Source organism: Pleurodeles waltl, unplaced genomic scaffold, assembly GCF_031143425.1.
Source record: "Pleurodeles waltl isolate 20211129_DDA unplaced genomic scaffold, aPleWal1.hap1.20221129 scaffold_58, whole genome shotgun sequence".
Taxonomy (NCBI): domain Eukaryota; kingdom Metazoa; phylum Chordata; class Amphibia; order Caudata; family Salamandridae; genus Pleurodeles; species Pleurodeles waltl.
This window is the reverse complement of record NW_027150290.1, coordinates 833,335-858,063: the sequence shown is the minus strand read 5'-3', so window position 1 is coordinate 858,063 and position 24,729 is coordinate 833,335. Positions and strand designations below refer to the sequence as shown.

At 48.5% G+C, this 24,729-nt stretch overlaps 1 protein-coding gene across 2 annotated transcripts in view; it reads right to left on the bottom strand.

The window, feature by feature from the left end:
• Positions 1-374: 374 nt before the first annotated feature.
• Positions 375-24,729, bottom strand: part of LOC138278797 (oocyte zinc finger protein XlCOF6-like) — a 66,406-nt gene continuing 42,051 nt past the window's right edge. Inside the window, exon 2 of one of the 2 annotated variants that reach the window (XM_069219312.1) lies at positions 375-4,588. In XM_069219312.1, coding sequence (XP_069075413.1) covers positions 2,998-3,924 — 927 coding nt within the window. In that variant the 5' untranslated portion in view covers positions 3,925-4,588 and the 3' untranslated portion in view covers positions 375-2,997. The remainder of the gene's footprint in view (positions 4,589-24,729) is intronic. The other variant, XM_069219313.1, reaches the window with a different exon arrangement.

The following is a 24,729-nucleotide window of genomic DNA, read 5'->3' as shown; positions in this document are numbered from 1 at the left end:
TTTAATTCATCGTTCATTACTCAAATTCACTATTGCTTTATCAGCATGGCAAATGTCGGGAAGGCCGCAGTTTTTGGAGGCCCCCACTATTTTGTAGAAAAGGGACTCAGTTCCACCTTGCGCCCTAGCCTGCGACTGAGAGGTGTTACCTGGCGGATGGCTCTGCAGGTTCTTGCATCTGCAAATACTGGCATCAGAGTTTTTGTAACTACCCGTTCCACCAGCACCACCTCTTTAATTGTGTGAATGGCACAAGAGAGGAACAGAGAACGTGACAAGATGAACCCTTCTTCTGCTTGATGCACTGTAAATGTGAAACACCTTTGTGATTTGGAGCTGGGTAAAGAACACCATCAGGAAACAAACACAAATTACCAGCACATTTTACTTTACTGAAAGTTGTTTAAAAATATTTCCAAGTTCCACATATCTGTTTAATAATATTTACAATTTCAGCCGAGTTTAGTTACAGATAGTGGGAAAAACATGATGTATAAAAAGTAAAACCAAAATGTTCTTTTAACATTATTGTATGTTTCTTGTTTTTAAAATAGGCCATCAGTCTTTTATGTGAGAATTATTATAAGGGCCTGACATCACTTTTTGTGACATCACTACATGTGACATCATTGTGATTTGCATATGAGAAGTGTCCCCCTCCTTTTCTTCCTCACAAATTGTGCCCTGTTTATTGGCATGACGTTAGTCTATGGGTATTGAAAATAAATATATAAATTCACAGGTATTCAAGCCGTTCCTCTAGTGGTGTCACACACTGACAAGTATTTGGCTGCTTCTTCTGCCTATTTTCACTCGCCGCTCCTCCCCTTCTATTTCGCACTTTCTTTCTTTTTTCTCCCTCTTTCTTTGTCTCGCTCCCTTTATCTCTTGTTCCCTCTCTCTATCTGCCACACACTCCTTCTTGCTTTAGCTTCATGAATGTCACTGTCACTTCTGACATTCATACAACAAATCCTTCTGAACATTTGAGAATAAGGGACAACCGGTGTGAAGAGGAGTTGCTGGGTGAGCAATTCATGGTCCTAGCAATGATATGTTTTTGATGTGGGATATAACTATTTCACCACATTCTTCAAATAAAATCTGCTGGTTCAGTGGTTTAATTCTGGTAAAAATAAGAGCTCAGCAAGTCACAAAATTCATGGGAGGAGCCAAGCCGAGCTAAGGGTCAGACTTAGTTAGAAGGCCCAAAGAACGAGCGGATGCATCAACTGATTCAATGTGTAAATGATTCAGCAAACATTATGTAAAAGCAAGGTATATGCTCTGGATTAATACATAAACTGCAGCAGCATTTGTTAGCAGTAATATGTACATTTTACCAATGGAGTTTCCCATCTCCAGAGCCCTGACAACACGTCCATAAGCACTATAATTATACCGCCAATATTTTTGTATGTGGGACAGTCTTATAGCGTGTTAAAGTACATGAAAGTGAACTCACTATGTGTAAAATGTTAAAATGTCTCTTTTGAACAAGGCTAAACGTGAGCTAAGTCAGGATACAATACTTTCTTCGCTGAAAAAACAAAGGTTACAGGGATGTTATACTTAGAAAATAGAATTTTAAAAAAATCTTAGGAATTGACTGAAAAAAACAAAGGTTACAGGGACGTTACATGGCTGTGGAGTAGCTACATGGTTTGCATTTGCTAGAATTTTTTCACTGCATGTTCTTACTGGGCTCAGATGCACAGCCTCCCATTTTATGCAAAAAAAGCACAAAAAGCAGAGTTTGCTCGAGACATAGGTAGAACAAAGTTCTAGATGTGATCTTTGTTTCCACAACAATCAGACCCTCAGACAACCATAACTTTATCACTGCTCACTCTTCACCCGTTCATGGCGCTCATAGTTTTATGAGAAACTCTTTTTACTGGGCCTCTTCATTCCACAATAATTCCTATCAAGAACTGTGCCATCATGCCTGATTCTGTCCTTTACCCAATTACGATTTGGTTGAATGACTCTCTGTAAATAAGAAACTCATAAAACACATTTATATACAATTAATCTAAAGCAGTTCTTACATTCATTGCAATGTGTTTGTTTTTCTTCTGTGTGTTTCTGCTGATGTACCAATAGGTTTAACAATTGACAAAAGCTATTTACACATTCACTGCACTCGAGAGGCTTTTCCCCAGTGTGTGTCCACTGATGAATCCTTAATGTTGAAAAGTCACTAAAACTATTTTCACATTCATTGCATTTGACTAAAGCTCCTCACACATTCACTGCACTTGAATGGATTTCCACTGTGTGTGTTCCTTGATATATTTGTAGGCCTGGTAAACTAAAGCTCTTCACACATTCAGGGCAATTGAAAGGCTGTTCCTCTAGGAGTGTTCGCTGATGAATCCTTAATGTTGGCACGTTCCTAAACCTACTTCCACATTGACCGTAATAGTATTGTTTTTCCCCTGTGTGTTTGCTGATGTCTTCGTAGTTTTGATAATCAAATGAGTCTCTTCATACATTCACTGCACCTTTATGTTTTTCCCCTGTGTGTATTCGGTGATGTCTTTGTAGGCCTGATGACAGACTAAAGCTCTTCATACAATTCACTGCACTTGAATGGCTTTTCCGCTGTGTGTGTGTTCCTTGATATATTTGTAGGCCCGGTAAACTAAAACTCTTCACACATTCAGGGTAATTGAAAGGCTGTTCCTCTGTGAATGTTCGCTGATGAATCCTTAATGTTGGCACGTTCCTAAACCTACTTCCACGTTGATTGTAATGGTATTGTTTTCCCTCTGTGTGTTTGCTGATGTCTTCGTAGTTTTGATAATCAAATGAGTCTCTTCATACATTCACTGCACCTTTATATTTTTCCCGTGTGTATTCGGTGATGCCTTTGTAGGCCTGATAAGTGACTAAAGCTCTTCATACAATTCACTGCACTTCAATCTTTTTTCTCCTGCGTGCATTCGCTGATGACTCTTTAATGGTGAAGAGTCACTAAAACTACTGCCGGATTCACAACAATGTTAGGGGTTTTACCCCAGTGTGTGTGCGCTGATGTCTCTGTAGGTGTGATAACTGACTAAAGCACTTCACACATTCACTGCATTTGAATGGTTTTTCCCCTGTGTGTGTTTGCTGATGAATTTCTAATGATGAAGCATAGCTAAAAGTGCTGCCACATTCACTGCACTTGAATGGCTTTTCCCCTGTGTGTGAGCGCTGATGTCTTTTTAGGTTTGATAAGTGACTAAAGCGCTTCAGACATTCACTGCACTTGAATGGCTTTTCCCCTGTGTGTGTTCGCTGATGACTTTGAAGGAATGATAATCGACTAAAGCTCTTCATGCATTCACTGCACTTGAATGGCTTTTCCCCTGTGTGTTTTCGCTGATGAATCCTGAGTTGTGAAGAATCACTATAACTACTTCCACATTCAGTGCAATGATATGGTTTTTCCCCTGTGTGTGTTCGCTGATGTTTTCGTAGGTGTGATAGCTGACTAAAGCTCTTTACACATTCACTGCACTTGAATGGTCTTTCCCCAGTGTGTGTTCGTTGATGCTGTTTTAGGAGTGATGGTCGACTAAAGCTCTTCACACATTCACTGCACTTGAATGGTTTTTCCCCGGTGTGTGTTCGTTGATGCTGTTTTAGGAGTGATGGTCGACTAAAGCTCTTCACGCATTCACTGCACTTGTATGGTTTTTCCCCTCTGTGTGTTTGCTGATGTCTCTGTAATTCTGGTAATTGACTGATACTCTTCACACATTCACTGGACTTGAATGTTTTTTTTCCTGTGTGAGTTTGCTGATGGTGCCTTAATTGAGATGAGAAACTAAAGCGCTCGCTAAATGTGTATGATTTGTTTTTCTTGGTTAGTGTCTGTGGGTCGGTTATATATTTGTCTACATCCCAAGACTGTGTTTCCTGATGAGCCATATGGCTGATAAAGCACTTGCACGTTTGGTTTCTGAATTAAAACTATCGTTCAATAGCCATTAAATACGTGCCACACTCATAATATGTATAAAGTATGTTGTAGGTGGTTGTGCCTTACTCAGATTGGATTATGGCTATGCACGCTTGCGGGTAACGATTCATCTTCCTTCTGGCCGGTGCAAATTGGGACAGTCCATAGACAGCAAAACTCCTCTTCTCTTCTACCCCTCCGTTGTGCTCTTCTCTGGTTGCTGTGGTTTGGTCAGAAGGGGTTTACAATACACCTAGAGCACTGAATGATGGTCTGTTATCATTTTAGAACACAAAGTACTGCTATAACCACATCATACTGATCCCATGATCAAAGCTGGTGTTGGACACGTGTTTATACAAGAGGTAGCTTGTTATTGTTGTTGCTGCCTTCATTTTCAAGCAGTCATTTCTTCGTCTCGTGGTGTTGAGGTGCACAGCTCAGACTCTTACATCCACTGAATTGCCCTTGACGGCTTCTTCCAGGATCAGTTTATGTGCAGGTTCCTCTGCTGCCGACTGCATTGATGTTTTCCTGAATACCGAAGCTCATTGCTAGTGACTGTTTTTTGCAGATTTGCAGTTTTATCTTCATTATTCATAATAATTTCATGCATTCAAGGCTTGTTTTCTGCTGGATGTAAAGATATAAAAAAATAATAATTACCAAATGGAAACATAATGGAATGTGAATACAGAATATTTATTTGGAGGTGATTTACCCGTTGTCACAGTGTAACTCAGTAAAGGAGGGGAGCGCCCATGTGCTACTGGCGCAGCTTCAGGTAGATACACAGGGACAAGATTTCATTTAAACAAGAACTGATTGTGGAAAAAGAGAGGGATCGGGCTGGGCTGCTGTTATTTCAGTAACTCTTCAGGAACTATATAACAAAGGTAACTCTTCAGGAACTATATAACAAAGGTAACTCTTCAGGAAGTATATAATAATAATAACTCGATTCACACTTTAAAGCAGTGCTTTCCTGTTCACATTGGACCAGCTCAAATGCCAACTCCTGTCTTCACCTTACTGTTCATCAAGTCTCCTTTGACACTTTCAACAGCTCCCCGGTTCAAGCAATACTGTTTTTTTCTACCCTGGATGATTGGAGCATTATTGCGAGTTGGGGTGGGCTTTCTATTGCCATAACATCTGCCCATCTCCCTCAAACTAGCAGAGTTTATAGGGCCTGATGCTGGCCCTGAGACACAACTTAAAAAGCAAGTCTTTAGTTCTTCCTAAAGTAGACGAAGGGCTGTAAGATACAGCTCCTTCCAGGGCCTTTTTGTAAAACAGAATGAGGGGTTCGTTGTAATGCCTGACATTTACATTATTTGCACAGATAAGGCAAACAAACATTGATTCGTAGCATTTAAGGTTCAACAATAGCTGCCGTCTAGTCCCTATAGAGAATCCATCCAAACCAATAATTTACCTCACATATCCCCGCCATAGATGTGTGCCTATAAATCTTTTTTCCCCTTTTCTACCATCACATGTTTTCTGACTTAATGTTGTCCGTTTAGGGCTCAAGCTGCTCGTTTGTGACTGGCTGAGCATTCAGCAGAGTGGGAGGAGGTGTGACTTGTCCACAGATGATTCAGCATTTCTAGCTTTCAATATTTCTTATATTCAAGTTACCTCATTTCCGGTCCTTCAGCTCCCCTACGCCCCTATGACTGTGCACTCACTCTGCAGCGTTCAGCAGAAGTCAGATAATGGCCTGATAGTCAAAGGGCCACGGTTGTCAGCACCGGGATTAGAAGCTTCATTCCAGAAGCTTGCCTGCGAGGTACAACCAGAGGAGGCGCATAGGTAGGTACTTAGGAGGAACAGAAAAGGTGCAGAGGTAGGTGTGTATGAGTTCAAAACAGAGGAGGTGCACAGGAGGTGTTTATGAGGTACAGAGTAGGTGCACATGTATGGGGCAACAACAGAGCAGGTGCAGAGGTAGGCATGTATGAGTTACACACATAGGAGGTGTACAGATTGGTGCTTATGAAATACAAAGAGATGATGTGCACAGGTTGGTGCTTATGAGGGATAAACAGGAGGTGCACAGGTAAGTGCTTATGAGGTATAAACAGAGGAGGCGCACAGGTAGGTGCTTATGAGGTATAAACAGAGGAGGCGCACAGGTAGGTGCTTATGAGGTATAAACAGAGGAGGCGCACAGGTAGCTGCTTATCAACATGCCTATGAAGTACAAACAGTGGAGGTGCACACATAGGTACTTATGAGGTACAGACAGTGGAGATGCACACATAGGTACTTATGAGGTACACACAGAGAAGGTACAGAGGCAGGTGCTTATAAGGTAGAAATCAATGAGGTGCACAGGTAGGTGCTTATGAAATACAAAGAGAAGAGGTGCACAGGAAAGTGTTTACAAGGTACAGAGGAGGTGCACAGGTAGGTGCTTATGAGGCATAAACAGAGGAGACGCACAGGTAGATGCTTATGAACATGCCTATGAGGTACAAACAGTGGAGGTGCACACATAGGAACTTATGAGGTAAACACAGAGGAGGTACAGAGGCAGGTGCTTATAAGGTAGAAATCAATGAGGTGCACAGGTAGGTGCTTATGAAATACAAAGAGAAGAGGTGCACAGGAAAGTGTTTACAAGGTACAGAGGAGGTGCACAGGTAGGTGCTTATGAGGTATAAAGAGAAGAGATGCACAGGTAGGTGCTTATGAGGTATAAACAGAGGAGGTGCGCAGGTAGCTGCTTATAAGGTACAAACCTTATGAGGTATAAACACAGGAGGCGCACAGATAGGTGTGTGTTCCTCTCTGGGTCTGCTTCCATCTGTACTGGGCGGGGTACTGGTGTACAGTGCATCCTATTCCTGCTGCCTCACACGGGCGCTAGCTGCGTGGGTGTTACCACTTTGGCCCTTTAGTTGAGGGGAGCAGAGCCTCAGGAAACACAACCCCTGGAGGCAGCCTGCCTCGAGGTGGAGATCCAGGTGAGGGTTCAGGTATCAGGCAATATGAAGACAAAAGCATCCTAGGAAACACTCTTGGGGCTTCCAAGAAAAGACTGAAGGGTTCATTTGCTATCAGCCCTCTCTCTCAAACTCAGATCCCTCTTTCAGTCACTCTCGGACTATATTTGCTTCTAGGGCCCCTTCCTATAATGCTGGTTCACGCTCCTTCTACAACACTTGTTGCAGACTTAGGGCCTGATTTAGAGTTTGTCGGGCAGGTTATTGCCGTGACAGATATCCCGTCCGCCTTCTTACACTTACCACAGGATATTATGCACTTTTAATAGGGCAGACGGGATATCAGTCACATTTGAGAAGGAGTATTCCCTGCCACCAATTCAGGCCCTATATCTGCTTCTAGCCAATCTTTCTATAACGCTGGTTCTCGCTCCTTCTACAACTTGACGCAGACTTAGGACCTGATTTGGAGTTTGTTGGACAGGTTATTGCTTCAAAACGTGACAGATCACGTCCGCCTTATTACAATTGTCACATGATATAATGCACTTTCATTAGGGAGGACAGGATACCTGTCCCTTTGTGACGGAGTGCCCATCTGCCCAAATCAGGCTCTTGTTGTACATTGTGTTCAGTGTCTTTTCAGTGTTGGAAAGTCTCAATTTTATTAAAGGCACTGTATTATCTCAGCGCTGCTGGGACTTGCAGGAATAAAGCCATTGCGGAAGTCGGGAAGACACATGGAGTTTTGTGGTGGAGGTGAACAATATGGCTAAAGGCAAATCAGTCTTGACCCTGCTCCCGATGGGAACAGTGCAGCCCAAACTGCCAGGCCAGGGCTTCCCTGGACTGGAAACAAGCATCCTGGGACCAGTTTCATGATATCACCCCTCATCAGTCAAGCTAGCTTGAATTCACTGGCACAGTGAGCACAGGACCCACGTCTGGGATTACCCTTCCCACTTAGGGCGACAAAAACAAAAAGTACAGATGATGGATGGAATGCAGAACAAATCAAAGATTCATCCCCCAGTCACAGAGCTGGGTTTATTCCATTGTTTATTTGCTCACCATGCCACCCCAGTTCGGACTCAGCAATATGCAAAGCAGTCTTGACCTTGCTCTCCATGGGAACAGACCAGCCAGAACTGCCAAGCCATTTCCTCCCTGGAAACGGAACAAGCATCCTGGGACCGGTTTTGGGGTATCACTTCTCATAAGCCAGGCTAGGTTGAATCCAGTAGTACAGTGAGCATGAAACCCACGTCTGGGCATACACTTTCCACTTAGGGTGACAAAAGCAAAAAGAACAGATGATGGAGAAAATGCTTAACAAATCAAACAGTCACCCCCAGTCACAGAGCTGGGTTTAATCTATCATGTGTTGCTCGTCATGCCATTCCAGGTTGGACCCAGTCCTATGCAAATCTGCCTCGATCCTGCTCCCCATGGGAACTGTCCAGCCTGAAATGGCAATTCTGGTTCTCCCTGAAATTGAAACAAGCATCCTGGGACTGGATTTGGGGTATCACCCATCATCAGCTAGGCTAGCTGGAGCCTTTCATCATAGCGAGCACAGGACTCACATCTGGGCATACCTTCCCACGTAGGGCAACAAAAGCAAAAAGAATAGGTGATGGCTGGGTCTAAACTGGGGTGGCATGGTGAGCAAAATAAACGATAGATTAAACCCAGATCTGTGACTGGTGGTTAATGTTTGATTTGTTCCGTGCTCCGTCTATCGTCTTTTCTTTTTGCTTTTATCGCCCTAAGTTGCCCTTCAAAAGACAGGAATTTGATTTCTTGTCTTCTGTTGGTCCTGAAGAGGCCTCGAACTCTTAAGGTCAAAATGTGTCAACAGAGGCGTTACTGCAAGATGAACGATGATGCAGATTTCATGAGGGAAGGTCTGAACAATTAATAGACTTTGCTATTGGTTTCACTTACCATCCCTTTTTTGCTACGTCCGGATGGATCATAGACTCAAAATATATTTGATGTACCACCTTTTCTAAAAACAATGAATGTTTGGAAAGACAAGGAATAATTGTATACGTATGAATGTACAAATAACAAAAGCATTAGGTGTTGCTTTGTCATTGGTTATTCATGTACATGTAATTCTTTTTATAATGTGTTTGTTGCTGTTCAATTTTATGTGGTTTGCATTGTTATTTATTTGATAATGAAAAGAAGTCAATAACAAGTACATAAGTGATTGAACAGAAAGTCATGGGTTGTATCAATTATGTGGTTGAATAATTTGAGATGATAAATTCATAGTAACGCAATCGAATTAAGCACGATTTGCAGTCAAGTCATTTGGATATTTTCCTCACACTTTCCACATTACCTGTTTGTGCTAAAACAAAGGAGCAGCTCCTTCCATGTGTGGCTACCATTTGCCCTTCAAAGGCGGCTTCCCTGTTGAAGCTTGCCTTTTGGGCGCTCACCTACTCTGGCCATCCTGTCTGGAGGAGTTCACACCTCTTTCCTTGGCAGGTCCTTTGTTCCTCTTCCTGAGAAGGCTACCTCGAGGACAGCATCTTTTGTGCAACAATAACCGGCTACTTTTGTACAAGAGTCACATTATATTCTACTTGAGCAACAAGTCAGTTTCATACAATGATTTGTTTAATAAGTTGAAGTACCATATTTAGTAGTATAATTTGGAAGGTAGCACTGCTGAGTTGTTAGAGTGTAATTCCACACTCGCCAATGGGGCTACTAGCCTTTCCACAGTGAAACAATGATGTGGAGTTTTTACTGTTAGGACACATAGGCCCTCATTACAACCCTGGCGGTCGGTGATAATGCGGCAGTAATACCACTAACAGGCCGGCGGTCAAAAAATAGAATCACGAACATGGTGGAAACCGCCAACACAGACAGCCACTTTAACACTCCGACCGCCACGGCGGTAGCAAAAAACACCGCGGCGGACACTGACAACCGACAGGCGGAACACAAAGAACCACCCACACTATTAAAAGGCACCAATCCGCCAGCTTTTCTGGGGCGGTACCAACGCCATCAAAAGCACGGCAGAAACAGTCTTTGGAAGGGAAACCACTCACCTCACGACACTCAACGAAGAACCAGGACGCCATGGAGCCCGAACTTCAGGTCCTGTCCATGTTGCTGTATCTCTTAATACACCACGAAGTGGAAAGAAGGCGGCAGCGGGGACGACCACAGTGAGTACTGCACCTAGCACACAGGGGTGTGGAGGAGGGAAAAGAAAGTCCCACACACACACACGCAAAACGCAACACCCCGATCCCCAACACACACACACATATCCAATAACATCACTGATACACCCCGTCACCCCCCGGAAGAACGCAAGGACCAAACGGAATGAGTTTAACTAGTGTAATATTCGAACAATCAGATAGCCCAAGACAACAGCAAATAATCGGTATACACAAATAATTACAGCAAGTACACAAGTCCGTACACTGTCCCATCAAATGTCTGTGGACCAGTGGTCCCAAAAAGCATGGGCGAAGCCCACACATGACACCTGCCTCAAAACGAAGAGAACACTGCAGGAGCATCAGGTCGATAGAAAAACAGGCACCTCAAGGGGAAGGGGAGGGGGGCACCTCAGCTGGATGATGGTACGATGCCACTGCTCCTCGAGGGGGCTCCATGCCCACTTCCTGCTCCTGGGGAGTGCAAAGCCACAGTCTCTCAAGTGGGTGGTTTACCCACTGCTTGGTCCTGGGGAGTGCAAAGCCACAGTCTCTCAAGAGGGTGGTTTGCCCACTGCTTGGTCCTGGGGAGTGCAAAGCCACAGTCACTCAAGTCTCTCAAGTGGGTGGTTTGCCCACTGCTTGGTCCTGGGGAGTGCAAAGCCACAGTCTCTCAAGTCGGTGACATGTTCCACTGGTTCTGGAGGGGGCTTTGTGCCCAGAGTGTTTCATCCTCCCAAGGACTGTGTTAGTGGATGTTTTTCTCCAGAGTGCTTCATCCTGCCAAGGACTGTGTTAGTGGATGTTTTTCCCCACTGGTTCTGGAGGGGGCTTTGTGCCCAGAGTGCTTCATCCTGCCAAGGACTGTGTTAGTGGATGCATTTATCCACTGGTTCCGGAGGGGGCTTTGTGCCCATAGTACTTCATCCTGCCAAGGACTGTGTTAATGGATGCATTTCACCACTGGTTCTGGAGGGGGCTTTGTGCCCAGAGGGCTTCATCCTGCCCAGGACTGTGTTAGTGGATGTTTTTCTCCATTGGTTCTGGAGGGGGCTTTGTGCCCAGAGTGCTTCATCGTGCCAAGGACTGTGTTAGTGGATGCTTTTCTCCACTGGTTCTGGAGGGGGCTTTGTGCCCAGTGATGCTGCACCTGGGGTATGGCATGTTGACTTCGTCTCACCTGGGTGTCACAGCCACACGATGTACCCGGAACAGGTAGCATGATATTCCATGGAGGCAGGCCTACACTCCATCCTGCGCGACTTAGGCTGCCAATTGCTGGTTTGTGTCAGTGCTGGAGGTGGTGTCTCAAGTGGCGTGTCCAGGGTGCAGGACGTCACCTGCAGACTCTGACGGCTGCACACTGGGGATGGGGCTGACGTCCGACAGAGTGGCATCGGCTGTGCACGTGGCATTGCTGATGATGGTGCAGGCGGCGGTGGCTGCGGCGGAGATGATGCCAGTGCTGGCCGTGGTGCAAGTGACTGTTGGGGTGGATGGAGACACCATACCGTCTCCGGCAGCGTCGGATGGCTGATCCTTGGGGAGGATACTGCAAACTGACGTTGTGGCAGCGACGGTGCAGGTGGCGGTCGGAGCGGCGGTGGTGACTGGGATGCATGTGGCTGCCATCCCTGATGATTTGGTGGTCACCAGCCCCTTCCCAGGTGAAATTGTGCCCAGAGGTGATGTGCCCTTTGGCTTGTGGCCCTTCCCCATCTTGACAGCCACTGCAGGGACTTTGGCACTGTCAACTCTGTGTTTGTGCAAGGCCTTGCTGGGTGGGTAGTGTGACTGTCCCCTGCTGGAAGCCGGTCCCTTTTTGAGCTTTGCAGGTGGTGGAATAGGGTGGTCCTTCTTTTATGTCGGTAGCACACTGGCAGCTCTGACGGGTGCCCCCTTTGACCGTACTGGAGTAGCAGGGACCACAGCGGATGCAGATTTGGTGGCTGAGGTGCTGGGCTGGGATCTAGACATCCTGGCCCTAGGAGAAGGACGGGGTGGAGGTGTAGGGAAGAGCTCCGGGTTAGCTAGGTAAATTTGTTTGGATACACTGGGATGGGAAGATGGAGGGGGTTTAGGGGAGGAGGAAGAGTTAGTGGTTGTAGGAGGTGTACGTCTGCTGAGTTTGGGTGAAGGTGCATGGGTTGGAGGCTGTTGTGAGGTGGATGGCTGTTGAGTGGGTGTGTGCCTGCGTTTGTGTACTTTGGGAGGAGGGCTCACAGACACACTGGGAGAGGACACAGGAGACGTGTGAATGGTAGTGGGAGTGGTGATTGCACGTGAGCAGTGTGTAGTGATGGGCATGCTGGTGATGGAGGTAGTGGCTGAGGATGTAGTACATGCAGGTGTGAGTGTAGACGAGACTGGGAGGGAGGTGGAGGACGTGGAGGAGGGGGACACAGTGGAAGCAGTGGATGTTGGTGTGTCTTCATGGGTATGGTGCTTGTGTGAGTGCCTGTGGATGTGTGGTGCTTATGTTTTCCTGAGCCACTTTTGTGTGTTGATGTGTGTGCATGCTGGTCTGATGGTGTGCTTGGGATAGGCTGAGGTAGAGGGGATTGCGTCTGGGTAGTGGAAGTTGGAGGGGGGAGGCTGGATGCAGGGACAATGGCTGCCATCAGTGCAGAGGCCAGAACCTGAAATGCTCTCTGTTGGGCCGCCATGCCAGAATGAATACCCTCCACGTATGCATTTGTTTGCTGCAAATGCCTCTCAACACCCTGGATGGCATTCAGAATGGTTGACTGCCCAACAGTGAGGGATCTCAGGAGGTCAATAGCCTCCTCACTGAGGGCAGCAGGGCTGACTGGGGCAGGGCCTGAGGTGCCTGGGGTGAAGGAGATGTCCACCCTCCTGGGTGAGCGGGCACGGGAAACACGCTGAGGGGCTGCTGGGAGGACGGTGCTGGTAGGGGGTGGTGGCGGCTGTACCTGTTGTTGGGGTGGGCACAGAGGTGCCTGCCACCGCAAGAGAGCTCCCATCAGAGGAGGAGTTGCTGTTGCTGGTATCCCCTCCTGTCCCCGTCGTGGAGCTCCCCTCACCCTCTGTCCCACTGGTGCCTTTACCCTACGTGGATTCACCCTCCTGGGCTACGTGGGATGCAGCTCCCTCCATCTCCGGTGCCACTGCTCCTCCGCCAGATGATGCTAATGCACAAAAGGACAGGGTGACAAAACAAGAAGGGGGGGCAAGACAGAGGAGACACATGGTCAATGCCATCAACACCATTACCGTTGGCGGACACAACACACAGGGAGCAGCCCTATGCACTGGGCCATGCACTAGCAGTTAGTAGGAAAATCACCTTCCCGTGGGAACTATGCCTAACACCATTTGCTGCACGCCTTGAACCCACAGGAGCCTGACTAGTTGTAGATGCCCACTAACACTATTGGGGTTGGAGTGCCTCAGAGCCTGTCTAACAAGGGACCTACCCTACCAAGTTTTCCCTGGCCTAGGGGAACCCACAGCCCACATCCCCCACCCAGAACATGGGATGTCATCAGGAAGAGGTGGAACGACCTATGGGGGAAGGTACATTCCATGGTATCCAGACACCAGGTAGCCGTACAGAGGACTGGCGGTGGACCCCCACCTCCTCCCCCACAACTAACAACATGGGAGGAGCAAGTCTTGGCAATAATGCATCCTGAGGGCCTCGCAGGAGTAGCAGGAGGACTGGACTCTGGTAAGCCAAATCTTTACTACTATATCCCCCACCCTACCTGCATGGCACCACAAACACCTACCCTCACACCCATCACTTCACCACCTCACATATACCCCACTATCACAACCCACCCATCCCAATACCAAGCCCTGCATGTTACACCAATGCATTGACACCCATCACAGACCTGCCTAGACACCCATCACCAAAGCATGTCCAAAGGAGAGACTCACCCAGGGCACACAATCACCACTCACAGAAGGGCCAAGGTGATATTGCAAGCACAGTAATAGAGGGAAACACACCCATTGCACAAGATGGCACACACAGATACAATAACAATGCATTTACACCCCAACCGGTCCCCTACACAACGTCACCTGGCAGGAGGTGCCAGCCATATCCAGTCCCCCCACAGAAGAGGCCCACAGTGACGACAGCAGCTCTACACGCCTGGATCAAGATGACCAGCCCGGCCCATCAGGGACCTCTGGAGAGTCGGTTCCCCTGCCACAGTCCCAAACCACCACAGAACCTCCCCCTCAGGAAACACCACCACAGCACCCACCCAGCGGGTCCATGCCACTGTCCCCAGGACACGTCAATCAGCAGTGTGTCCAGCACTACAGGGACCCCAGGCAAACCCACTAACCCAAGACAATCAGGGACCTGGGGTCAGTGGCAGTGGGCACACGGTTCAGGGGACAGAGGCACAGGATAACAGGGAAGCTGGGAGGGCTGCTGTGCGACAGTGGGAGGACCAGCCCCAGCACTCTCAAACATCATGGTAGCATACCACCATTCCCAGGAGACCATGGGCATGGTACTGGCCAAGTTTCAGGAGACCCAGTGGCAGCAGGAGGGAAAGAACCTGGGGATCAGGGAGGACTTGAAGGCCATTAACACCACCCTGGTCACCATTGCAGGGGTGCTGGTAGACATGGCCAACACCATGAGGGAGACAATGGCATACTACCGGGCCACTAACACCAGCCCGAACAATGATCAGCCTTCCACGTCTGCCGGCGCTAGTGGACAGGAGGCCCCGCAACAGGAACAATGGGCCACCAGCACCCCACCCCCTGCAGAAGGAGAACCACCCCGCAAACGGTCCCTGCGATCCAGGCGGAAGACAGAGAACATTGCCAAGACCCCCGCCAGGAAATAAGACTCTCCTGAGTGTCACCCTTGTGTCCCACTCTGTCACCCTGTCCACCTTTAACTGACATTGTTCCACTTCCTATGCCCCATTGGACAACGCACCTGTGATACCAAGAGACTGGATCCTACTATGGACCTTCCTCCACCATCACCCCAGCCCCTTCCACATACCCCTATACACATTAGCCCCTAAATAAACACCCTTCAATCACAAACCAATCTGGAGTCAGTCTGTACTTTCACAAATGTATAATTACAACTTCTTCCCCAAACATCAATGTAAATGTTCATTTGCACATACCAATGTATGACAGTTGCTGGGCAGTAGTAAATATAGCAGAATGCAGACTGAGGTACCCAGATCTGTGAAATGGAAAGCCAAAGTGAACAGTCAGTGTCCATACATAGAGGTTAAGAGGCTGACTTATACAATGTCCTACAGTAGTCAGATATGAGATGAGCGGTGCCAGTCTCTTACCTGTGTCTCACTGGAAGTACTGCATGATGATGTTGTTTCGGTTGTCAATATCTTCTTCTTCTGCCTCCTCTTCCTCACTGTCCACAGACTCCACAGCTGCCACAAGACCAACATCAGGCCTATCCTCCTGCAGAAAAGGCACCTGGTGCAACATGCAGCATGCCACGATTATCTGGCACACCTTCTTCGGTAAGTAGTATAGGGAGCCACCTGTTAGATGGAGGCACCGGAATCTGGCCTTCAGGAGGCCGAAAGTCTGCTCAATAGTATGCCTAGTTCGCCCATGTGCCTCATTGTAGCGTTCCTCTGCCCTTGTCCTGGCATTCCTCACTGGGGTCAGTAGCCATGAGAGGCTGGGGTACCCAGAGTCACCTGCAAATGTTGAGGGAAATCTGTTAGACACACATTAACCCTCAGTGACTACCTCATACCCAGACACCTATCCATACTGTGTGGGGACCTTGGGCTCACCTGTTAGCCACACCGGGGCCCCTGGAGTTGGCCCATCACATAAGGGATGCTGCTATTCCTCAAAATGTAAGCGTCATGTACAGAGCCAGGATACTTGGCATTCACATGAGAGATGTAGTGGTCTGCCAAACACACCATCTGCACATTCATAGAATGGAAGCTTTTTCAATTTCTGTACAGCTGTTCATTTCTGCGGGGGGATAAATGTCACATGTGTACCATCAATGGCACCAATTATGTTGGGGATATGTTCCAGGGCATAGAAGCCAGCTTTCACTGTGGGCAAATCCTCCACCTGGGCGAATACGATGTAGCTGCACATGTGTTTCAGCAGGGCTGACAACACTCTGGTCAACACGTTAGAAAACATTGGCTGAGACATCCCTGATGCCATGGCCACTGTAGTTTGAAAGGAGCCACTTGCCAGGAAATGTAGCACTGACAGGACCTGCACTAGAGGGGGTATTCCTGTGGGATAGCCGATAGCTGACATCAGGTCTGGCTCCAATTGGGCACACAGGTCTTGGATTGTTGCATGATCAACTCTGTAGGTGATAATGATGTGTCTGTCTTCCATTGTCGACAGGTCCACCAGGGGTCTGTACACCGGAGGATGATGCCATCTCATCATCTGCCCCAGCGGATGTGCCCTATGGAGGAGAATGGTGAGCAGAGAGTCATGGACCACATAGGTTGCACAAGTGTTTTTGCTGTAATGTGAGCAAATCCGCGTGTGCCGTGCTTTGTCCGTATTTCTGCCAAAATGTGCTGTGACGCAGTTAGGTGCCATGCCATGTGCCCCCCTGAAATGGCGGCTGCCTGACCTGTAAGGAGGGACAAGGGGAAATGAGGTAACTGCGCTAGCATTGTGCAGTGTTGCGGTAGGCGGTCAAAGACCGCCACGCAATTTAGCATTGGTTATCATTAAGCCCTATGGGTTCCAAGAGCCAGTGACAATGTATTCCAGCGATGACGGTATGCACCGCCGCGGATGTGACCGCCACTTTCTATCTGTTCACTCACTTGATACCTGACCTTTAACAGGAGAGGACTTACGCAGCAAGTGCTGCTGTGACCTCAGTCTGGAAGCAACAATGGCTCATGTGTCTGGGGAAAGGGCCCCTGCCTTCACCGCGGAGGAGTTGGACAGACTGGTGGATGGGGTCCTCCCCCAGTACACGCTACCCTACGGTCCTCTAGACAAACAGGTGAGTACACTGTGAACATGATGCATGGGCCATGAATATATAGAGTGGTGTGGATAGAAGATACATGTGGGGGGGGCTGAGGCCTGCATGTGAGGATGGTGAGTGTATGTGCGTCAGGGCATGGGAGGGAACTGGTGGCCAATGAGTAAGAAGGTCCGGACGGGAGAGTAATTTCCTTTCATCCTGTACCTTTCCTCTACGTCAGCGCTCACCAGAAGAAGGGTATTTGGCGTGCCATCGCCAAGGAAGTGCGGACCCTGGGGGTCTATCATGGACGGAGCACCCACTGCCACAAGAGATGGGAGGACCTGCGCCGCTGGAGCAAGAAGATGGCCTCCCAACGTGGAAGAGGTGCCTGTCGCACCATGACCCCCCTGATGTTCCGGATCCTGGCGGTGGCATATCAGGAGTTGGATGGGCGCTTAAGGGCTTCACAGCAGCCACAAGGGGGTGAGTACAGTCTCATTCAGCTGACTCTGCGCGATTTACGAGGTGTCTGGGTGGGGGATGTGGGCTGTGGGTTCCCCTAGGCCAGGGCAAACTTGGTAGGGTAGGTCCCTTGTTAGGCTGGCTCTGTGGCACTCCAACCCCAATAGTGTTACTGGGCATCTACAACTAGTCAGGCTCCTGTGGGTTCCAGGTGTGCAGCAAATGGTGTTAGGCATAGTCCCCCACGGGCAGGTGATTTTCCTACTAACTGCTAGTGCATGGCCCAGTGCATAGGGCTGCTCCCTGTGTGTTGTGTCCGCCAACGGTAATGGTGTTTATGGCATTAACCATGTGTCTCCTCTGTCTTGCCCCCCCCTTCTTGTTTTGTCACCCTGTCCTTTTGCGCATTAGCATTATCTGGCGGAGGAGCAGTGGCACCGGAGATGGAGGGAGCTGCATACCACATAGCCCAGGAGGGTGAATCCATGGAGGGTAAAGGCACCAGTGGGACAGAGGGCGAGGGGAGCTCCATGACGGGGACAGGAGGGAATACCAGCGACAGCAACTCCTCCTCTGATGGGAGCTCTCTTGTGGTGGCAGGCACTTCTGTGCCCACCCCAACAACAGGTACAGCCGCCACCACCCCCTACCAGCACCGTCCTCCCAGCAGCTCCTCAGCGTGTTTCCCCTGCCCGCTCACACAGGAGGGTGGATATCTCCTTCACCCCAGGCACCTCAGGCCCTGCCCCAGTCAGCCCTGCTGCCCTCAGTGAGGAGGCTATTGACCTCCTCAGATCCCTCACTGTTGGGCAGTCAACCATTCTGAATGCCATCCAGGGTGTTGAGAGGCATTTGCAGCAAACAAATGCATACGTGGAGGGTATTCATTCTGGCGTGGCGGCCCAACAGAGAGCATTTCAGGCTCTGGCCTCTGCACTGATGGCAGCCATTGTCCCTGCGTCCAGCCTCCCCCTCCAACTTCCACTACCCAGATGCAATCCCCTCTACCTCAGCCTATCCCAAGCACACCATCAGACCAGCATGCACACACATCAACACACAAAAGTGGCTCAGGAAAACATAAGCACCACACATCCACAGGCACTCACACAAGCACCATACCCATGAAGACACACCAACATCCACTGCCTCCACTGTGTCCCCCTCCTCCACGTCCTCCACCTCCCTCCCAGTCTCGTCTCCACTCACACCTGCATGTACTACATCCTCAGCCACTACCTCCATCACCAGCACGCCCATCACTACACACTGCTCACGTGCAATCACCACTCCCACTACCATTCACACGTCTCCTATGTCCTCTCCCAGTGTTTCTGTGAGCCCTTCTCCCAAAGTACACAAACGCAGGCACACACCCACTCAACAGCCATCCACCTCACAACAGCCTCCAAACAATGCACCTTCACCCAAACTCAGCAGACGTACACCTCCTACAACCTCTAACTCTTCCTCCTCCCCCAAACCCCCTCCATCTTCCCATTACAGTGTATCCAAACAAATTTACCTAGCTAACCTGGAGCTCTTCCCTACACCTCCACCCCATCCTTTTCCTAGGGCCAGGATGTCTAGATCCCAGCCCAGCACCTCAGCCACCAAATCTGCATCCACTGTGGTCCCTGCTACTCCAGTACGGTCAAAGGGGGCACCCGTCAGAGCTGCCAGTGTGCTACCGACATAAATGAAGGACCACCGTATTCCACCACCTGCAAAGCTCAAAAAAGGGACCTGCTTCCAGCAGGGGACAGTCACACTACCCACCCAGCAAGACCTTGCACAAACACAGAGTTGACAGTGCCAAGGTCCCTGCAGTGGCTGTCAAGATGGGGAAGGGCCACAAGCCAAAGGGCACATCACCTCTGGGCACAATTTCACCTGGGAAGGGGCTGGTGACCACCAAATCATCAGGGATGGCAGCCACATGCACCACAGTCACCACCGCCGCTCCGACCGCCACCTGCACCGTCCCTGCCACAACATCAGTCTGCAGCATCCTCCCCAAGGATCAGCCATCCGACGCTGCCGGAGACGGTATGGTGTCTCCATCCACCCCAACAGTCACTTGCACCACGGCCAGCACTGGCATCATCTCCGCTGCAGCTACCGCCGCCTTCACCATCATCAGCAAAGCCACGTGCACAGCCGATGCCACTCTGTCGGACGTCAGCCCCATCCCCAGTGTGCAGCCGTCAGAGTCTGCAGGTGACGTCCTGCACCCTGGACACGCCACTTGAGACACCACCTCCAGCACTGACACAAACCAGCAATTGGCAGCCTAAGTCGCCGCAGGATGGAGTGTAGGTCTGCCTCCATGGAATATCATGCTACCTGTTCCGTGTACATCGTGTGGCTGTGACACCCAGGTGAGACGAAGTCAACATGCCATACCCCAGGTGCAGCATCACTGGGCACAAAGCCCCCTCCAGAACCAGTGGAGAAAAGCATCCACTAACACAGTCCTTGGCACGATGAAGCACTCTGGGCACAAAGCCCCCTCCAGAACCAGTGGAGAAATACATCCACTAATACAGTCCTGGGAAGGATGGAGCACTCTGGGCACAAAGCCCCCTCCAGAACCAGTGGCGAAATGCATCCATTAACACAGTCCTTGGCAGGATGAAGTACTATGGGCACAAAGCCCCCTCCGGAACCAGTGGAGAAATGCATCCACTAACACAGTCCTTGGCAGGATGAAGCACTCTGGGCACAAAGCCCCCTCCAGAACCAGTGGGGAAAAACATCCACTAACACAGTCCTTGGCAGGATGAAGCACTCTGGAGAAAAACATCCACTAACACAGTCCTTGGGAGGATGAAACACTCTGGGCACAAAGCCCCCTCCAGAACCAGTGGAACATGTCACCGACTTGAGAGACTGTGGCTTTGCACTCCCCAGGACCAAGCAGTGGGAAAACCACCCACTTGAGAGACCGTGCCTTTGCACTCCCCAGGACCAAGCAGTGGGCAAACCACCCACTTGAGGAGACTGTGGCTTTGCACTCCCCAGGACCAAGCAGTGGATAAACCACCATCTTGAGAGACTGTGGCTTTGCACTCCCCAGGAGCAGGAAGTGGGCATGGAGCCCGCTCGAGGAGCAGTGGCATCGTACCATCATCCAGCTGAGGTGCCCCCCTCCCCTTCCCCTTGAGGTGCCTGTTTTTTTATCGACCTGATGCTCCTGCAGTGTTCTCTTCGTTTTGAGGCAGGTCCACTGGTCCACGGACATTTGATGGGACAGTGTACGGACTTGTGTACTTGCTGTAATTATTTGTGTATTCTGATTATTTGCTGTTCTCTTGGGCTATCTGATTGTTCGAATATTACACTAGTTAAACTCATTCCGTTTGGTCCTTGCGTTCTTCCAGGGGGTGACGGGGTGTATCAGTGATGTTATTGGATATGTGTGTGTGTGTTGGGGGTGGGGGTGTTGCGTTTTGCATGTGTGTGTGGGACTTTCTTTTCCCTCCTCCCCTCGCCTGTGTGCTAGGTGCAGTACTCACTGTGGTCGTCCCCGCTGCCGCCTTCTTTCCACTTCGTGGTGTATTAAGAGATACAGCAACATGGACAGGACCTGAAGTTCGGGCTCCATGGCGTCCTGGTTCTTCGTTGAGTGTCGTGAGGTGAGTGGTTTCCCTTCCAAAGACTGTTTCTGCCGTGCTTTTGATGGCGTTGGTACCGCCCCAGAAAAGCTGGCGGATTGGTGCCTTTTAATAGTGTGGGTGGTTCTTTGTGTTCCGCCTGTCGGTTGTCAGTGTCCGCCGCGGTGTTTTTTGCTACCGCCGTGGCGGTCGGAGTGTTAAAGTGGCTGTCTGTGTTGGCGGTTTCCACCATGTTCGTGATTCTATTTTTTGACCGCCGGCCTGTTAGTGGTATTACTGCCGCATTATCACCGACCGCCAGGGTTGTAATGAGGGCCTATGTGTCCTAACAGTAAAAACTCCACATCATTGTTTCACTGTGGAAAGGCTAGTAGCCCCATTGGCGAGTGTGGAATTACACTCTAACAACTCAGCAGTGCTACCTTCCAAATTATACTACTAAATATGGTACTTCAACTTATTAAACAAATCATTGTATGAAACTGACTTGTTGCTCAAGTAGAATATAATGTGACTCTTGTACAAAAGTAGCCGGTTATTGTTGCACAAAAGATGCTGTCCTCGAGGTAGCCTTCTCAGGAAGAGGAACAAAGGACCTGCCAAGGAAAGAGGTGTGAACTCCTCCAGACAGGATGGGCAGAGTAGGTGAGCGCCCAAAAGGCAAGCTTCAACAGGGAAGCCGCCTTTGAAGGGCAAATGGTAGCCACACATGGAAGGAGCTGCTCCTTTGTTTTAGCACAAACAGGTAATGTGGAAAGTGTGAGGAAAATATCCAAATGACTTGGTTGCAAATCGTGCTTAATTTGATTGCGTTACTATGAATTTATCATCTCAAATTATTCAACCACATAATTGATACAACCCATGACTTTCTGTTCAATCAATTATGTACTTGTTATTGATTTCTTTTTATTATCAACGAAATAAATAACAATGCAAACCACATAAAACAAACACATTATAAAAAGAATTACATGTACATGAATAACCAATGACAAAGCAACACCTAATGCTTTTGTTATTTGTACATTCCTTGTCTTTCCAAACATTCATTGTTTTTAGAAAAGGTGGTACATCAAATATATTTCGAGTCTATGATCCATCTGGACGTAGCAAAAAAGGGAGGGTAGGTGAAACCAATAGCAAAGTCTATTAATTGGTTCAGACCTTCCCTCATGAAATCTGCATCATCGTTCATCTTGCAGTAACGCCTCTGTTACAAAAGATAGGTTGACGCATTTTGACCTTAAGAGTTCGAGGCCTCTTCGGGACCAACAGAAGACAAGACATCAAATTCCTGTCTTTTGAAGGGCAACTTAGGCGATAAAAGCAAAAAGAAAATGACGATAGACGGAGTACAGAACAAACCAAACATGAACCACCAGTCACAGATCTGGGTTTAATCTATCGTTTTTTTTGCTCACCATGCCACCCCAGTTTAGACCCAGCCATCACCTATTCTTTTTGCTTTTGTTGCCCTACGTGGGAAGGTATGCCCAGATGTGAGTCCTGTGCTCGCTATGATGAAAGGCTCCAGCTAGCCTAGCTGATGATGGGTGATACCCCAAATCCAGTCCCAGGATGCTTGTTTCCATTTCAGGGAGAACCAGAATTGCTATTTCAGGATGGACAGTTCCCATGGGGAGCAGGGCCGAGGCAGATTTGCATATGACCTGGAATGGCATGACGAGCAACACATGATGGATTAAACCCAGCTCTGTGACTGGGGGTGACTGTTTGATTTGTTAAGCATTTTCTCCATCATCTGTTCTATATCTGCTTCTAGGGCCCTTTCCTATAATGCTGGTTCACGCTCCTTCTACAACACTTGTTGCAGACTTAGGGCCTGATTTAGAGTTTGTCAGGCAGGTTATTGCCTCAAAACATGACAGATATCCTGTCCACCTTCTTACACTTACCACAGGATATTATGCACTTTTAATAGGGCGGACGGGTTATCAGTCACATTTGTGAAGGAGTATTCCCGGCCACCAACTTCTAAATCAGGCCCTATATCTGCTTCTAGCCAATCTTTCTATAACGCTGGTTCTCGCTCCTTATACAACTTGACGCAGAATTAGGACCTAATTTGGAGTTTGTTGGACAGGTTATTGCTTCAAAACGTGACAGATCACGTCTGCCTAATTACAATTGTCACAGGATATAATGCACTTTCAATAGGGTGGACAGGATACCTGTCCCTTTGTGACGGAGTGCCCATCTGCCCAAATCAGGCTCTTGTACATTGTGTTCAATTGTGTTGTGTTGTAGTTTGTGTTTCAAACTACAGTGGCTATGGCATCAGGGATGTCTCAGCCAATGTTTTCTAACCTGTTGACCAGAGTGTTGTCAGCCCTGCTGAAACACATGTGCAGCTACATCGTATTCCTCCAGGTGGAGGATTTGCCCACAGTGAAAGCTGGCTTCTATGCCCTGGGACATATCCCCAACATAATTGGTGCCATTGATGGTACACATGTGGCATTTATCCCCCCGCAGAAATGAACAGCTGTACAGAAATTGAAAAAGCTTCCATTCTATGAATGTGCAGATGGTGTGTTTGGCAGACCACTACATCTCTCATGTGAATGCCAAGTATCCTGGCTCTGTACATGACGCTTACATTTTGAGGAATAGCAGCATCCCTTATGTGATGGGCCAACTCCAGGGGCCCCGGATGTGGCTAATAGGTGAGCCCAAGGTCCCCACACAGTATGGATAGGTGTCTGGGTATGAGGTAGTCACTGAGGGTTAATGTGTGTATAACAGATTTCCCTCAACATTTGCAGGTGACTCTGGGTACCCCAGCCTCTCATGGCTACTGACCCCGTGAGGATTGCCAGGACAAGGGCAGAGGAACGCTACAATGAGGCACATGGGTGAACTAGGCATACTATTGAGCGAACTTTCGGCCTCCTGAAGGCCAGATTCCGGTGCCTCCATCTAACAAGTGGCTCCCTATACTACTCGCCGAAGAAGGTGTGCCAGGTAATCGTGGCATGCTGCATGTTGCACCAGGTGCTTTTTCTGCAGGAGGATGGGCCTGATGTTGGTCTTGTGGCAGCTGTGGAGTCTGTGGACAGTGAGGAAGAGGAGGCAGAAGAAGAAGATATTGACAACCGAAACAACATCATCATGCAGTACTTCCAGTGAGACACAGGTAAGAGACTGGCACTGCTCATCTCATATCTGACTATTGTAGGACATTGTATAAGTCAGCCTCTTAACCTCTGTGTATGGACACTGACTGTTCACTTTGGCTTTCCATTTCACAGATCTGGGTACCTCAGTCTGCCTTCTGCTATATTTACTACTGCCCAACAACTGTCATACATTGGTATGTGCAAATGAACATTTACATTGATATTTGGGGAAGAAGTTGTAATTATACATTTGTGAAAGTACCGACTGACTCCAGATTGGTTTGTGATTCAAGGGTGTTTATTTAGGGGCTAATGTGTATAGGGGTATTTGGAAGGGGCTGGGGTGATGGTGGAGGAAGGTCCATAGTAGGATCCAGTCTCTTGGTATCACAGGTGCATTGTCCAATGGGGCTTAGGAAGTGGAACAATGTCAGTTAAAGGTG